The following is an 18,986-nucleotide window of genomic DNA, read 5'->3' as shown; positions in this document are numbered from 1 at the left end:
AAGGACAACAACCTCTCCCTCAACGTGATCAAGACAAAGGAGATGATTGTGGCCTACAGGAAAAGGAAGACCGAGCACACCTCCATTCTCATCAACGTTGCTGTAGTGTAACATGTTGAGAGCTTCAAGTTCCTTGGCGTCCACATCACCAACAAACTAACATGGTCCAAGCACACCAAGACTGTCGTGAAGAGAGCACAACAAAACCTATTCCCCCTCAGGAGTAGAGGTCGACCGATTAATCGGAATGGCCGATTACTTAATGCCGATTTCAAGTTTTCATAACAATCGGAAATCTGTATTTTTGGGCGCCGATTTGCCGATTTTTATTTCTAATTTTTTTTTGTTATACCTTTTTTATTTAACTAGGCAAGTCAGTTAAGAACACATTCTTATTTTCAATGACGGCCTAGGAACGGTGGGTTAACTGCCTCGTTCAGGAGCAGAACCACAGATTTTCACCTTGTCAGCTCGGGGGATCCAATCTTGCAACTTTACAGTAAACTAGTCCAACGCAATAACGACCTGCCTCTCTCTCGTTGCACTCCACAAGGAGACTGACTGCCTGTTACGCAAATGCAGTAAGCCAAGGTAAGTTGCTAGCTAGCATTAAACTTGTCTTATATAAAACAATCAATCATAATCACTAGTTAACTACACATGGTTGATGATATTACTAGATATTATCTAGCATGTCCTGCATTGCATATAATTTGACTGAGCATACAAGCATCTAAGTATCTGACTGAGCGATGGTAGGCAGTAGCAGGCGCGTAAACATTCATTCAAACAACACTTTTGTGCGTCAAGCATTGCGCTGTTTATGACTTGAAGCCTATCAACTCCCGAGATGAGGCTGGTGTAACCGAAGTGGAATGGCTAGCTAGTTAGCGCGCGCTAATATCGTTTCAAACGTCACTCGCTCTGAGCCTTCTAGTAGTTGTTCCCCTTGCTCTGCATGGGTAATGCTGCTTCGATGGTGGCTGTTGTCATTGTGTTGCTGGTTCAAGCCCAGAGAGGAGCGAGGAGAGGGATGGAAGCTATACTGTTACACTGGCAATAATAAAGTGCCTATAAGAACATCCAATAGTCAAAGGTTAATGAAATACAAATGGTATAGAGGAAAATAGTCCTATAATTCTTATAATAACTACAACCTAAAACTTCTTACCTGGGAATATTGAAGACTAATGTTAAAAGGAACCACCAGCTTTCATATGTTCTCATGTTCTGAGCAAGGAACGTAAACATTAGCTTCTTACATATTGCACTTACTTTCTTCTCCAACACTTTGTTTTTGCATTATTTAAACCAAATTGAACATGTTTAATTATTTATTTGAGGCTAAATTGATTGTATTGATGTATTATATTAAGTTAAAATAAGTGTTCATTCAGTATTGTTGTAATTGTCATTATTACAAATAAAAACTTTTTTTTAAATCGGCCGATTAATCGGCTTATTTGGTCCTCCAATAATTGGTATCAGCGTTGAAAAATCATAATCGGTCGACCTCTACTCAGGAGACTGAAAAGATTTGGCATGGGTCCGCAGATCCTCAAAAGGTTTTACAGCTGCACTATCGAGAGCATCCAGAAGGGTTGATTCACTGCCTGGAATGGCAACTGCTCGTCCTCCGACCACATGGCACTACAGAGGGTAGTGCGTACGGCCCAGTACATCACTGGGGCCAAGCTTCCTACCATCCAGGACCTCTGTACCAGGCGGTGTCAGAGGAAGGCCCCAAAGACTCCAGTCACACTAGTCATACTGTTCTCTCCGCTACAACACAGCAAGCGGTACCAGAGCGCCAAGTCTAGGTCCAAGAGGCTTCTAAACAGCTTCTACCTCCAACCCATAAGTCTCCTGAACAGCTAATGAAATGGCTTCACAAACTACTTGCATTGCCTGCCCCCCCTCCCCACATGACACATTCACATTGGTGGGAATTCTCAAGGGGCCATGTCACAGGGAAAATAGAGCCCCCATGGGTGTTTTCTCTGGTTTCATGTTATAGTTATGGAGCGTGAGGACAGATGTATTATCTCCTAGCCCTCAGAGGACGAATGGTCCCACATGCACCGTAGATAGCTGTATCATCCCCTGGTCGGTGTACAGTTCTCTTATCTGTATTGACTCACATGTTGGGGACATTTACTGCAGAATCAAGGCTTGTTACACACACACACACACAAAGTCATCTCAGCATTGATTTACACTGATAGCTGGCCAGCTGATGTACACTACCAGCCAAAAGCTTTATAACACCTACTCATTCATTGTTTTTTCTTTATTTTTACTATTTTCTACATTGTAGAATAATAATGAAAAACTATGTAATAACACATGGAATCATGTAGTAACCAAAAAAAGTCTAAACAAATCCAAATATATTTTATATTTGAAATTCTTCAAATAGCTACCCTTTGCCTTGATGACAGCTTTACACACTCTTGGCATTCTCTCAACAAGCTTCAAAAGGTAGTCACCTGGAATGCATTTCAATGAACAGGTGTGCCTTGTTAATTTGTGGAATTTCTTTCCTTCTTAATGCTTGGGGGTGGGGTGGGTATACAGAAGACAGCCCTATTTGGTAAAATACCAAGTTCAATTTATGGCAAGAACAGTTCAAATAAGCAAAGAGAAACAACAGTCCATCATTACTTTAAGACATGAAGGTCAGTCAATACAGAACATTGCAAAAACCATCAAGCGCTATGATTTTATTCTCTGAGGCTGATTGCATGCGCAGACCAGCTGACTGGTGTGTTTACGGACATATTCAATCACTCCCTATCCCAGTCTGCTGTCCCCACATGCTTCAAGATGGCCACCACTGTTCCTGTACCTAAGAAGGAAGAGATAACTGAACTAAATGACTACAGCCCCGTAGCACTCACTTCTGTCATCATGAAGTACTTTGAGAGACTATTCAAGCATCATATCACCTCCACCTTACAGGGCACCCAATACCCACTTCAGTTTGCATTCCGTCCTAACAGGTCCACAGATGATGCAATCACCATCACACTGCCCTAACCCATCTGGACAAGAGGAATACCTATGTAAGAATGCTGTTCGTTGACTAAAGCTCAGCATTTAACACCATAGTACCCTCCAAGCTCATCATCAAGCTCAACCCCGCCCTGTGCAATTGGGTCTTGGACTTTGATGGGCCGCCCCCAGGTGGTAAAGGTAGGAAACAACATCTCCACCTCGCTGACCCTCAACACTGGGGCACGCCAGGGGTGCGTGCACAGCCCCCTCCTGTACTCCCTGTTCAACCATGGCTGCGTTGCCATACACGCCTCCAACTCCATCATCAAGTTTGCTGACGACACTACTACGTTGATTACCAACGACGACGAGGTGAGGGCACTCAGAGTGTGGTGTCAGGAAAACAACCTCTCACTCAACGTCAACAAAACAAAGGAGATGGTCGTGGACTTCAGGAAGCGCACCCCTCCCCCTATCCACACCGAATGGACAGTAGTGGAGGAAGTGGAACGTTTTTTTAAGTTCCTCGGCGTACACATCAACGACAAACTGAAATGGTCCACCCACACAGACAGTGTGGTGAAGGCGCAACAGCGCCTCTTCAACCTCAGGAGGCTGAAGACTAACTTTTACAGATCCACAATCGAGAGCATCCTGTCGGGCTGGGCTGTATCACAGCCTGGTACTGCAACTGCTCCGCAAGGAGCAACCGCAAGGCTCTCCAGAGGGTAGTGCGGTCTGCACAACGCATCATAAACTACCTGCCATGCATGACACCTACAGCACCCGATGTCACAGGAAGACAAAAAAGATCAAAGACAACAACCACCCGAGCCACTGCCTGTTCACACCACTACAATCCAGAAGGCGAGGTCAGTACAGAGACTGAAGAACAGCTTCTATTTCAAGGCCATCAGACTGCTAAACAGCAATCACTAACTCAGAAAGGCTGCTGCCTATATGGAGACCCAATCACTGTCCACTTTAACAAATGGATCACTAATCACTTTAAATAATGCCACCTTTATAATGTTTACATATCTTACATTACTCATATAATATGTATATACTGCATTTTATACCATCTATTGCACCTTGCCTATGCCGCTCGGCCATCGCTCATCCATATACTTATATGTACATATTCTCATTCACCCCTTTTAGATGTGTGTGTATTAGGTAGTTGTTGGGGAACTGTTAGATTACTTGTTAGATATTACTGCACTGTACAAACCAGAAGCACTTCACTACACTCGCATTATCTCAAACGTTGTGTTTTTTGGTTCGAACCACCATGTCTTTGTGAGACGCGGTGTGGGTGAATGGATGATCTCTGCATGTGTATTTCCCACCGTAAAGTATGGAGGAGGTGTTATGGTGTGGGGATGCTTTGCTGGTGACACTGTCTCTGATTTATTTAGAATTCAAGGCACACTTAACCAGCATGGCTACCACAGCGTTCTGCAGCGTTACGCATCCCATCTGGTTTGGGCTTAGTGGGACTATCATTTGTTTTTCAACAGAACAATAACCCAACACACCTCCAGGCTGTGCAAGGGCTATTTGACCAAGAAGGAGACCTATCCTCCACAATCGCTCAACCAAATTGAGATGGTTTGGGATGAGTCGGACCGCAGCGTGAAGGAAAAGCAGCCAACAAGTGCTCAGCTTCTTCAAGAATGTTGAAAAATCATTCCAGGCGAAGCTGGGTGAGAGAATGCCAAGAGTGTGCAAAGCTGTCATCAAATGCAAAGGTTGGCTATTTGAAGAATCTCAAATATAAAATATATTTTGAATTGTTTAAAACTTTTTTGGTTACTACATGATTCCATGTTTTATTTCGTAGTTTTGATGTCTTCACTATTATTCTAAAAAGTTAAAAATATTACAAATAAAGAAAAACCCTTGACTGAGTAGGTGTTCTAAAACTATTGACCGGTAGTGTATGTGTTGTTGTCACGCCTTGGTCGTAGTATATTATGTTTGTCTTCATTTATTTGGTCAGGCCAGGGTGTGACATGGGTTTTTGTGGTGCGTTTTTGTCTTAGGGTTTTGTGGGGTGTCTAGCATAGTCTATGCCTGAGGCGGTTCTCAATCAGAGTCAGGTGATTCTCGTTGTCTCTGATTGGGAACCATATTTAGGTAGCCTGGGTTTCACTGTGTGTTTGTGGGTGATTGTTCCTGTCTCTGTGTTTGTTGTCACAAGATAGGCTGTATAGGTTTTCGCGTTACGTTTGTTGTTTTGTATTTGTTCGTTTGTTCTTCTTCATTAAAGAACATGAGTAACCACCACGCTGCATTTTGGTCCGCTCCTCTTTCAACAGACGAACGCCGTTACAGTTGTTGACCCAACTGATGTGGTGAGGTAGTAGATGGCACACAATGTAATGTATTTTGAGCATATGGGAGAAGAAAGAAAAAAAAAATCGCTATTTAAACAATGATTTGGAATTCCCATTGTTAGATCCTATCCTGCCCATGATATACTAGACAACATACACATGTCCAGTACATTCATAAAAGTGCCATTGTTTACATCTGCTTCAGACGACCGCTTCGCACTACTAATACTACTTTTACAGATCCCCTGCCCAGCCATTCTGTAAAAAGCATCTACACATTATCTCCGACATTTGCAACATTGTTGCAATATTGAAATTCGATCTCCATGTGTCCCATAGTAATGAACATGTCGGGGCGAGACATGCAGCTTTTCTCAGCCAGTTGAAATCATGAATCAGCATCATTTTTACAAAGAAATCTCAAAAAAAAAAACAGGTCAAACGAAATTCAGCTAGTTTGCTGACTTGCCAGCTGTCGTCTGAAGTGGTTGTGTTAGCTGTGTAGTTGGTTCGCAATCGGGGGGAGATGGGAGCAACGCACAAACAGGAAACAGAAACAATGACGCCTGGGGAAGGACCCAAAGGGAGTGACATATATAGGACAGGTAATCAAGGAGGTGATGGAGTCCAGGTGAGTGTCATAATGCGCTGATGCACGTACCAATGGTGACAGGTGTGCGCCATAACGAGCACCCTTGTGACCTAGAGGCCGGAGAGGGAGCACACATGACAGTACTCCTTCCCCGACGCCGACCAAAATGACGATCCCGGGGATCAGGAGCGGACACCTCTGCTAAGGCGCGGGAACCTGTCGATCCAGCTGAGGCGCGGGAGCATGGCGACCTAGAGCGCCGGAGAGAGAGCATACGTGACAGTACCCCCTCCCTTGCGCGTTCGGCTCCATCCGCAGGATGCCAACCACAGGGACGATCCCGGGGATCAGGAGCGGACCGGTCGCCTCCGCTTAGGCTCAGAAACCTGATGAACCGGCTGATGAACCGGCCGAGGCCTGGGGAGCCCGTCGAGCCCGCCGAGGCATGGGGAGCCCGTCGAGCCCGCCGAGGCATGGGGAGCCCGTCGAGCCCGCCGAGGCATGGGGAGCCCGTCGAGCCCGCCGAGGCATGGGGAGCCCGTCGAGCCCTCCCAGGTAGCTCCGATTATGACACCCGGACCCGACATAGCCTCCAAAACAAAACAACAAAAAACTCCCTGATGCTTCCCTTTGGTGAGGCGTCATTCTGTAACAATGTACGCTGAGAGTCGGGAAGCAAGCTCAGGGAGTGAGTGTTTTTGTATTATGTTTAATTTATTTATTAAAACACTCTCACTCCCTGAATTTGCTTCCCGACTCTCAGCGCACATCGTTACAATGCCACTTGGCTTCACCTCATGTCTATGACCACATCACAGCAATGATAAAATGTCATAACACGTGGCCTATCCTGTATTATTGCTTAAATTAATCATAACTATTGTTATTAATACTTGATAGTCTGTGTACAGCCTTTCCTATGGGTATGTTTACATTGACTTGCTCAAAGCCTTTGTAAAAAATATATTTAAAAAGAAACCTTTATCCTGTTATTTCAGTACATTATGCGTATATATTATACATTATATGTACAACACCTGCATGCATTTCAGTATTACGTGTTTGCATTGTGGCTGTAGCTTACAAACTTGTCCTTGATTAAATGAAACATGTTACATGTTTGGTTGCAGCTGGGTCATTTTTGAATTGTGGTGGCATTTGGTCATGGCATTTTGGAAAAAAACTTTTCTAAAATATATTTTTTATTTAAATGTATTTGTGTATGTCATTCCATTCTAAATCAACCAATATGGCAGTTTTAATGATTTACAATTATTTTTGACATTGTGCCACTAGCAGAAGTAGTAATGATGGTAACACAGCGGGTTACCACTGATCTGATTTAATTCCTGCCCAAAGTTGCTCTGGGCGGAAGATGAGAAGGGAGAACAGAATAAAGGGATAAGAGTGTAAGAGAAAGATTTAGACATGAAAGATAAGCAGAGGAGACAAGATAAAAGGGCAAGAGGAAGAAGGGTGGTCTTGTGAACCAGCCTTATCACTTAGACAAAACAGACTGGTGAAAATAAATATCAGGCTGGTTCTACGAGGCTAAAAGAAAATTGGGTGCTCCAAAAAATTACACTGACCCTCTTCCGCAGGTTGTAAGTGAGCAGCAGGTTCCGTGAAAAGTGGTTAGAGAAGGCCGTGTAGAACTCCAGAACCTTCTGCAGGGCGTCCCGTTTGATGACATGGAGATCACAGTAGGTCAGGGCACGCACGTTGGCACAAGCCTGGGTCAGGGTCACCTCCTTCCAGAACACATCCCCAAACACATCCCCCTTACCTGCAAAGAGAGAGAGAGCACCGATTTAAGATAATACTTCTAAGATCTAACAGATTTTCCATCTGAGACTTACTTCTGAATTATTATTTTAAATATGAAATATTTCTACCTGCAGAGAGAAAAGCAGCTAAGATGGCCTCTTTATAACGGAAACCTAACAATGATTAGTTTATCCCAGTGTGACTTTGCCTGAGATGTGAAGACTTGTGTTTGTGCCCTTAGCTAATGCCTAGACTTTGACTCAGCAGAAAAACAAAGTCACATGGCACGCAGGAAACCCTGGGTCAGACCTGTCAATCACACCAACAAAAGCCTGTTTGAACCCAATAACTTTCTTGGCTAAAACACAACATTTGTTGATGAGAGAGAATTAACAATGACAAACCATAACCAGACCAGTGGAGGCTCCTCGGAGGAGGAAACTATACAAAATATGTTCACGTCACCAAATAATTGATTAAAACACACTGTTTTACAATGATCTACATGGTGTAGCCGGAGGACAGCTAGTTTCCATCCTCCTCTGGGTACATTGACTTCAACACAAAACCTAGGAGGCGCATGGTTCTCACCCCCTTCCATAGACTTACACAGTAATTATGACAACTTCCAGATAACATCCTCCAACCTATCAGAGCTTTTGCAGCATGAACTGACATGTCCACCCAATCAAAGGATCAAAGAATGAATCTAGCACTGAAAGTATAAGCAACATCTGTGGCATTGTGTTGTGTGAAAAAAATGCACATTTTAGAGGGGCTTTTTATTGTCCCCAGGACAAGGTGCACCTGTGTAATGATCGTACTGTTTAATCAGCTTCTTGATATGCCACACCTGTAAGGTGGATGGATTATCTTGGCAAAGGAAAACTTCTCACTAACAGGGATGTAAACAAATTTGTGCACAAAATGTGTTTTTTTTGTGAGTATGGAACATTTCTGGGATCTTTTATTTCAGCTCATGAAACATGGAACCAACACTTTAGTGCGTATATATTTTTTGTCCTCCCTCTTAAATGGCATCAACCTCCACTGACAGAGACACTATGTACATTTATTCTGATCACTGCGTCTGGTTTCTGAGAGGATCCGATTTGTGATTCTATGAAATTGAACTTAAATGGATGAGCATATAAAAAAAGCGCAGACATAATTTCACGACACAATACCTAAATGTAAAGCTGTCCAAGTACTGACAATTTAAAATTAACTACAGTTGAAGACGGAAGTTTACATACACTTAGGTTGGAGTCATTAAAACTTGTTTTTCAACCACCCCACAAATTTCTTGTTAACAAACTATAGTTTTGGCAAGTCGGTTAGGACATCTACTTTGTGAATGACAAGTAATTTTGCCAACAATTGTTTACAGACAGATTATTTCACGTATAACTAACTCACTGTATCACAATTCCAGTAGGTCAGAAGTTTACATTCACTAAGTTGACTGTGCCTTTAAACAGCTTGGAAAATTCCAGAAAATGATGTCATGCTTTACAAGCTTCTGATAGGCTAATTGACATCATTTGAGTCAATTGGAGGTGTGCCTGTGGATGTATTTCAAGGCCTACCTTCAAACTCAGTGCCTCTTTGCTTGACTTCATGGGAAAATCAAAATTGTAGACCTCCACAAGTCTGGTTCATCCTTGGGAGCAATTTACAAACGCCTGAAGGTACCACGTTCATCTGTACAAACAATAGTACACAAGTATAAACACAATGGGACCACGCAGCCGTCATACCGCTCAGGAAGGAGACGTGTTCTGTCTCCTAGAGATTAACATACTTTGGTGCGAAAAGTGCAAATCAATCCCAGAACAACAGCAAAGGACCTTGTGAAGATGCTGGAGGAAACAGGTACAAAAGTATCTATATCCACAGTAAAACGAGTCCTATATCGACATAACCTGAAAGGCTGCTCAGCAAGGAAGAAGCCACTGCTCCAATACCGCCATAAAAAAGCCAGACTACGGTTTGCAACTGCACATCTGGACAAAGATCGTACTTTGTGGAGAAATGTCCTCTGGTCTGATGAAACAAAAATAGAACTGTTTGGCCATAATGACCATCATTATGTTTGGAGGAAAAAGGGGGAGGTTTGCAAGCCGAAGAACACCATCCCAAACGTGAAGCACGGGGGTGGCAGCATCATGTTGTGGGGGTGCTTTGCTGCAGGAGGGACTGGTGCACTTCACAAAATAGATGGCATCGTAAGGAAGGAAAATTATGTGGATATATTGAAACAACATCTCAAGACATCAGTTAAAGCTTGGTTGCAAATGGGTCTTCCAAATGGACAATGACCCCAAGCATACTTCCAAAGTTGTGGCAAAATGGCTTAAGGACAACAAAGTAAAGGTATTGGAGTGGCCATCACAAAGCCCTGACTCTATAGAAAATCTGTGGGCAGAACTGAAAAAGCGGGTGCGAGCAAGGAGGCCTACAAACCTGACTCAGAAATGAATCATTCTCTACTATTATTCTGACATTTCACATTCTTAAAATAAAGTGGTGAACTTCGCTGACGTAAGACAGGGAACTTTTAATGTCAGGAATTGTGAAAAACTAAAACACTGCATGTAAACTTCTGACTTCAACTGTATAATATTAACTTTCATATCTTTGTTGAATGATTGAGAGTGAATGGGACAATGTTGACTGCAAAAGATAAGATAACCTTTGTTATATTACCTAATGTTGTTTTCCTACTTAGAACTCTCACAGATCTCATGCAATTGCACAAGACATGCATTAATTTACAAATGCATGTGCACACACAAACACCAGAACTGGGTTCAAATGTTGTTTCAGGTATTTCAATTACTTTTCAATACATTTTAAAACAAGTATTCAGATAACCTTTATTTGTGAAAAACAATTACATTTTAGGGTTAGGGTTAACCGTAACACCTAACCTTGACCCTAACCCAAACCACTAACCCCTTACCCTAATTGTAACCCTAAACCTAACCCCTAAGCTTAAAATAGCCTTCGTCCTCATTGGGACGTGGAAAATGTCCCCACGAGGAAGAATATTCTTTGTTTTACTATTCTTGTGCAGACTTTGTGGGATTTTAGGTCTGCACAAGAATAGAAGAACCAACCCCCACACACAAACATACATTTTTAATATTTTTATTTGAATCCACCAATCAAATAAAAATAAAAAAAGGAATCCAAACATTAAACATCATAACCAGAAAATCTCTCCCATCAGTCACTTTGCTAATCACCATACTGCAAAGAAATACCAAAGAATTGAATTTACTTTCGTAGAAAGACACCAAATTTAGCTCAAGGAAAAACAAATCCTAATGGCAAAGTCTGAGGATCTACGGTGAGGGGGTTATTTGTAGCTTGCTGGAGAAACATCAAAGTCAGGATAATTTCATATTCTACCTACCCCTCTCCCCAGAGAAGCTCTGACTAGCACTCAGCACAGCACAAAGTAACAATGTAGCACAGGACAAAACAACATAACACAGCACAGCATAGAACAGTACAGTATAGAATAGTACAGCATAGAACAGCACAGTATAGTACAGCACAACATAGAACAGAACACCACAGCGCAACACAGAATACCAACCTGCTATATTTCAGTTAATCTACTCCTTTAGATGGTAAACTCAGCGATATAACGTAGGTGCACAAAGTAAACAGCATAGTGGGTTAATTTCCGCACCAACTAAGAGCGTTGAAGTGCGAGGCTAAACTTCTCAGCTGTTTTGGTCCTGTACCTACCATGCACTTACAGCGTAAAGCAAACCTTTGCACATGCACTGTGTCAGAGCAAAGTCTTGCATCTCTCTCATCTGCGCTGCTGCTCGTGGCAAAGTCATTTAGCTGAGCCTACCTTTCATCTAACACCAGCACACACACACACACACACACACACACACACACACACACACACACACACACACACACAGACTGTGTTTACATCCAGAAAAGCAAGCGGTTTATATCAGTCTCTTCCTAATTGAAACTGACATCTGCCTCAGCATTACGGTACGTTGTTGAAAAGCTGCCAACACCCATCAAATACACAGCCAACATTGAATTACAGCACGTAAGTGGGTGGGTGTAGGCCCACGTTTTCATTCCCAGAGATTAGAAGGTTGGGAGTTTGATCCTCATCCGAGTCATACCAAGGACTGTAAAAATGGGACCCGATGCATCACTGCTTGACACTCAGCATAAGAAGATAGATTGGGGGTAAGGCCCTGGGATAGACTTGTATCCTGTCCAGAGGGTGTACTTGTACATCAAGCTGCCTCAAACTACCGAAACAGTAGATAGGAGCTGGAGCCTATGAGCCCTTCCAGCTCGCACAACTCAAGGCTGTTTACAAACTTACTTATAGTGGTAGTTTTTGGGTCAGTGGTAGTCACTCCTAACTATGTAAATCAACTAAACAATGGCCTAATTTACACTCAAATTGTAAAACACGTTTGACACATTGGTTGTGATACAACGGATAGTTTTGATGAGTTTGTCAGCATAATCAGATTGGATTGATTTTTTTTTAAAACAAGGCTTTCATGTCTTACAGCCTGAAACAAACCAAGGCAGTGACAGAGAGGCAAAAAAGGCACAGCAAGACAGCTACAGTTAGAATGCTGTGCTTCAGATTTGGTTGAACCTTGGAAACCCTTAAACAAATGCTTTCATGTCCTGCAGTTTGTGAAAACCCCAGAGAGAAAGTAGAAGGACCACGGTGCTGGTGCAGCAGTGATACTGTAGGCTATAGCAGCTACCATTAGATTAGTGAGAAAGTGACTGACAGCGATAGCTAGTTCATCACCCAGGGTTCCATTGCCATGAATTAGCCAGGACAAGTATAACAACATAACATGATATTAATCCTCCCCACGAGCCAACCCACCAATTACAGGTCAGCAACGCAAGAGAAAACAACCACAGCTATTTTACCCAGCAGGCCCAGGGAGGAACATGTGTTGCATTTTTACTGTTCACTTTTTTAAATTATGTTGTTTGTATATTTTCCCGGCAATGTTTGCTATTTGCCCAGCACCGTCAATGTTTGTCTATGTAGCAATAACGATTTTCTGATATTTCAGGGCCATGTAAACAGGGTTGGATACATACAACAGTCTGCATATACTACACACACACCGTCGAGACCAACCAAAACAAGGATGCGAGAAAGGACAAAGAATGCATTACTCAGACATACTGTATAACAAAGTGTGATCTACAGACACTCAACATTTAGCTGTGTAGCCTTCACCCTCCCACATTAACACCTTGTTAATGTCTCAACAGGGACTGTTGTTGGGGTGAAATCAAATCAAATGTTATTTGTCACATGCTTCGTAAACAACAGGTGTAGACTAACAGTGAAATGTTTACTTACGGGCCCTTCTCAACAATGCAGAGAGGGGAAAAAATATGAATAATAGAAAAATAATAACAAGGAATAAATACGCAATGAGTAACTATAACCTGGCTATATACACGGGGTACCAGTACCGTGTTGATGTGCAGGGGTATGAGGTAGATATGTACACACTGATGATATTCTCAGAGGAATCTCTGTCTGTCCGATAGTGACCTCCCGTTACGACCTTATCTCTAAAGAGAAAGGTCCTGGGGCTCCATTTTCCACTTGCCTCAAAGCAACGTTACGGTAATGTCAAAAACAAGCTTTTTGGTAGGTAACTCCAGCTTATTATTATCGCCAAGTTAGCAATTTTCTAATCTACATAGACCTTTTTGCTTTGAGATGGAAGTGCTGGTGTCAATAGAGGCACTGTTGAGTCTCTCAGATCTAATATTGAGGCTATTTCTGCTCAATATATCGCTTTTTCCCATTACAATTTGAGTAGCGGTTTCCATCCACTTGTCAAAAGATTTGCAAGCTAGTTATCCCCTCCAAAAAAATCTCATTTTAATAGCAAGCAGTCCTGTCCTGAGCTAAAGCCAACTTGAGAAATCCAAGCAAAAATGACCACTACCATTGCCTCTACCAATGTGCACCGGCTCAACAGCAACTCGCCCAAAATGGCCACCACCTCATACTGTACAATGGACAGCCAACTCACCCAAAATGGCTACCATGTAAGCCTACTTCATCATACTGTACAATGAACAAGTACTCACCTAAGATGGCCACCACCTCGTCATCTTGGATGACCTCCAGGGATCCTGAGACCACGAAACAGAGGCTGTCCACGCTCTCTCCGGCATGGTAGATGAGGTCACCAGGGGCACAGTGGATAGTCTGGAACTCCATGGCCAGGGCACGCAGGCACCCGTCACTGGCCAACCTGAACGCAGGGTGTTCTTTGAAGACTTTCCTGTTCAGGTGGACGCAGATATCTGCCCTCATGTCCTTAGGGCATATCTGCAATACCTGGGAGGGGGAGAGGAGAAGGAGCGAGGGAAAGAGGGAGAGAAAGAGAGAGAGAAAAAGAAAGAAAGAGAGCGGGAGAGAGCGAGAGGGTTGAGTTAAATAACCAAATTATGCCACCTTCCACACTCATTGCCTTTGGTGAACCAGACATTTCTGACTGGCAGCCATGATAGCATGTTGATACATTACTTTAAATCCTCTTCTCTCTTGTGACTTTCCCTTCCATCTTTATCTTGAAATATTCTAAGACTGTCGCCTCATGGCAAACAACCCAAAACAGGTTGTATTTATAATAATATAATAATCATCATCATCCAGTTATGGTGCTCATTGGGTAAAAGAACAAGTTAGAGGAGCACTTAGGAGCATAGAAAATACAACAGTAAATCAATGTTATAATCCTGTTCTGTAAATCAGATTTTTCTGTTTAAAAAAACAGGAAGTATAAGTATATAGAGTAACCCCAACGGTGTCGTAAGGTTAGTGGTATGGGTTACAGTTAGTTGAGTATGTGAGCAGATCATACAAAGAATCCCCCAAAACTGCCAATCAAACCAGCCTCCCTCTACAGGCCTGGCTGGGATGGTCTTGTCGTCACAGCAGCCACAGTCACACTCCTGAGAGGCTGAGGTGAGTCAATCTGCGATAGCAGAGAAACCTTAAAGGATTTGACCCTCCTTCCCTCATCCATTCTCTCTGCGCTGTGGGAGAAATGTGCCTGGAAGCTTGCATAGTGTTGCTTTCTGCTGACACGCATACAGCATAGGAATGGGCCAAAATCATTACTGAACTACACCTACTTACCCCACCTATCAGTGTTGAGGTAACCCCAAAAGACAAACTGCTGTACAGTACTTACAAAATGTTTTACTTATTGGACACATTTCTTACATTTCATTTCTACACTGGTTTTTCTATATGCTATGCTTAAAATTGGTTTCAAACCATGTCACATCAAATGAACTAATCTGATTACCTCATATTACACCATTACTTAGCTGAAGCAGTATGCTAATCAGACAACGTTTGTCTGATTGGCAAACAGGGTAAAGTCAGTTGTCATAAACTAACACCAGCTGTCATGACTATTTATGATAATCTGTTAATATAGCAGTGCTACAGAGCATTATCCATTAAGTCAACACCATCCCCTACCCCACATCCCTCCCCAAATGGACTGGTCCAGCACAACAGAACACAGAGTCACGATCACCACCACAACATAAATGGGCCAGCTTGCTGCGAAAGCTAACATGCAGGAAACACAAACAAACAAACCAACACAGGAGGGAAGGGTAATGAATGTCAAGGTAATGAATGTCTGGCTTACAGTTTGAGATACCTTTTCAGTATCTATGCCCCGGGACATGGACCAGGTGGAGGCGATGTAATCCATGACCCTCTCGCTCAGCCCCTTGGGCACCTGGTAGAGTTTGAGGAAGTCACGGACGCTGTTCAGCATTTCGTGGTAGCGGTTGGTGTTGGCGTACATCTGCTGGAAGATGGTGGTGACGTTACCGAAGATGGTGGCGTAAAGCAGGGCTTCGGAAAAGAAAGACAAGGAAAGACAAGGGGGGTGGATGTTTAGAACATTTAGAGAAGAGTCCAAGCCACGGGAAGTAGGGGTGGTGAGGGTGCTGCATCAGCCCCTGAAAAATAAAATGTACAAATGATTTAAAAAGTAGTGCACTGAGCCTTTTTATGTTATTTTATTTAACTAGGTCGGCACTGGGCCTTTAATAGTCCTGTATTAGTGGATATATCGCGATGGCGAAAAAACGACTTCACGCGGCTATGGAAGAATCCGAGAAAGTTAGTTTAGCTGAGAAGGATACTATGCATTTTTAAGAACACAAGTTAACAGACGGGAGACTTCAGGAATTGATCCAGTATTACAGCATCAATGTGTTGAAATGTGTCAGTACTTGAAATACGTACAGTAAGTCAAGTCATCAAAGCTTGTTGATCGGTAAAAGCTGCTACTATTTGTAATATAACAATAAGAATGCATCAAATATCCACTAAGGTTCAGAAAGACGTATCCTTCATCTTTGAGGACAAACATTGAAAAGAAGATTCAAGAACCAAAGTGACAAACAAGCAGTGTGTGAGGAAGTGTGTATGTGCCACAGAAAGCAAAAAAGACAGCCTCTCTGGTTGTGCGTGTGCTTGCGTGTGCGTGTTTAGAGGAAACGGGGCTGAAGAGGAGGTGACAGAGACACAGAGCTCTTCTGACAGTGCCTGTCCATCAGCATCATACACATTGTCTATGTTGCGTGATAAGCCTTTAGGTCATTACTTAGATAAACTACTCTGTAGGTTAAGTTTTTTTAAAGTTTTTTTGACCTTTTGTGTACCAGGAACAGCCAAGTACCTTCTTTGAGGAGCTTTTACTTTTAAACTAAATCGGCTAACTATAAGATACTGGCACCAATCTACGGACCAAAGTTTGAGAAACCCTGAACTAAAGGTTTCCAAACACATTTCTGGAATCAGAGATTCGACATGAATACAGGTCTCTGCTAAAGCACAGCCTTCCAGCCATGACTCATGAAGCACAGTGCCCACTATGCACATGGAACAACAAGAGAGATGTGCTTTTTGGGGCCAAACAAAACATAATTCCCTTTTTATGCACTTTTCTCTCTACGGGTATTCTGACCTTGAACATAAGCATGAGAATAGCATGCCATTTTCAATCCTCTCAAAAATGTTTTCTTGCCTCACATCATTATTTGGAAACGGTATATTGATGATATTTTTGTTCTATGGAGGGGTGATGCCAAACAGCTCCAGGCGTTCCATGCTTTTCTTAACTCCTGTTCTGAGCATCTGAGATTTACGATGCAATCTGATACACGTCAAATCAGTTTTCTTGATCTTCTGATCTTGTGTGAAGATAATGTTCTATACACTGATCTTTACAGGAAGCCTACTGATCGTAACAGTTTGTTGAGGGCTGATAGTTGTCACCCACTTCCCTTGAAAAATAGTTTGCCCTACAGCCAATTCTGTCGAATCAAAAGAATTTGCAAAAAACAGTCCGATTTCGACAGAAATATGGCTGAGACGCAAAGAAAGTTCAAGGACAGGGGCTACAAGAATGATCAGATTAATATCGCCATTGAGAAAATTCAAAACAAAACGAGAATGACCTCTTTCAAGGTCAGTCTCGCAAAAAGACGCATTCTTGCGTTCTAACTACCCGCTATTCAAAGTGCTCTGAACAAATTAAGGGAATTGTTCACAAACATTGGCACATCCTAAAATCCGATGATAGTCTCGGTAATGTGTTTTCGGACCTTCCCTTGGTCGTATTCTCGCGGGGCAGAAATCTCAGAGACCAATTGGTAAACTCTGATTTACCACCCCGAAATATTCCTGAACAACGTCTATTTGCGCCCCTACTGGATGGAAATTACAAATGTAATGGCTGTGCTCAATGCAATGGCACTTATAAATGTAGATCCTTCAAACACCCACAAACAGGGAAATCGATCCCAATAAAAGGTGTTATTACGTGCTCCACTAAGGCAGTTATTTATCTTATAACTTGTAGTAAAAATTATGTAGGTAAAACAAAGCGCAAATTAAAAGTACGCATCTCAGAGCATCGTAGCACCATTAGGTGTAAAAACTTTACTTATCCAGTTGCGGCCCACTTCTTGGAGGCAGGCCACTCGATTTTGTCTCTACGTTATATTGGCATCGAACATGTCACCCTCCCTAGGAGAGGGGGTGACCTTGGTAATTTATTGTTAAAACGAGAGGCTGCCTGGATCTTTAATTTAAAGACCCTTGCGCCCTTCGGTCTCAACGTAGACTTTGATCTGAAGCCATTCTTGTGATTATTGTGACTTTGCCATTGTAATTGTTTGTAAACTTGTGTAGTCAAATTAATCTATGATCGTATGCTATCCATTTGTTGTTTATATGCTGTTCTTTGTATGACATTTTAATATTTGATTATTAACCAATGATATTAGGCCACTCTTGGCCATGATTACAGACACCTGTGTCTTTTGACACTATATAAACGAGTCATCCCGCAGTGTTTGTGATTACACCCTGATGAAGACAGCTTGGCTGTCGAAACGTTGGTATTACATTTTTGCATCTGAGCTCCTAGAGTGTGCGGCTCTCTTTTATTTTCAAGTTTCTACTCCGCTAGCCAACACCTCGTCTTTATAGGTGTGTGTTTCTTTTTCTTCTAAATAGCATGCCATTCACCTGATATTTGTTTGGGGTGGAGATGGAATAATTGAAGATGTGGCGGAGGTGATACGCGTTATTCCTGGACTTAATTCCCTCATAATTCCACCACCTACGTGTGAGGAAACCCTGAATAAGGTCTAGCCAACCGACCGGTTCCAAGTGGAAAAAGCACCTACTTCGTTTTTTTTCAATAGAAATAACACCATTCTCCATCCACTGTAATTTACAACTTAATAAGAGCTATTGATTAGAGCTAGGTAAATAAGTAATCCGTTTAGATAGAATATTTGTAAATATAAATGACTTTTTTTAGATCTATTTTACATGATAATCGCTGACAAATGTGAAACCAATCATATGGCGGCAAACTAAAGCAGTAAAGTGTATGAAATGCTGTGCCATTATGCAGAATTTAAGTTGGCCCTTTAACTGCAGGGATGGGCACTCTGAAATGTCTTAATTATAGGCTAACTTGACTTTCTCTGTTTCCTATTTCTATCATGTTAAATATTAGCCACCATCTGTATTGATCATCAATAGGCCCAATAACAACACATATTCAACTGTCAATTTACTATTAGTCCCCTTCAGTTGGTATAGCCTCCATTATCATTTTCCATTTAAATACATTGTCTCGTTTACCTTCATTTGCTTATCTGTAAACCCTGTCAAGGCC

At 42.3% G+C, this 18,986-nt stretch overlaps 1 protein-coding gene across 1 annotated transcript in view; it reads right to left on the bottom strand.

Annotated features, from left to right (window-relative positions):
* Window positions 1–18,986, bottom strand: part of LOC139381654 (voltage-gated delayed rectifier potassium channel KCNH1-like) — a 92,787-nt gene that overhangs the window by 25,707 nt on the left and 48,094 nt on the right. Inside the window, exons 12-14 of the mRNA XM_071125334.1 lie at window positions 15,438–15,637; window positions 13,843–14,095; window positions 7,521–7,717 (exon numbers count right to left, since the gene is read on the bottom strand). Of these exons, the coding sequence (XP_070981435.1) occupies window positions 7,521–7,717; window positions 13,843–14,095; window positions 15,438–15,637 (650 nt within the window). The remainder of the gene's footprint in view (window positions 1–7,520; window positions 7,718–13,842; window positions 14,096–15,437; window positions 15,638–18,986) is intronic.

Source organism: Oncorhynchus clarkii, chromosome 23 (genome assembly GCF_045791955.1).
Source record: "Oncorhynchus clarkii lewisi isolate Uvic-CL-2024 chromosome 23, UVic_Ocla_1.0, whole genome shotgun sequence".
NCBI classification, from domain to species: domain Eukaryota; kingdom Metazoa; phylum Chordata; class Actinopteri; order Salmoniformes; family Salmonidae; genus Oncorhynchus; species Oncorhynchus clarkii.
Note: the sequence above shows the minus strand (reverse complement) of the source record. Positions and strands in the feature narration are given on the sequence as shown.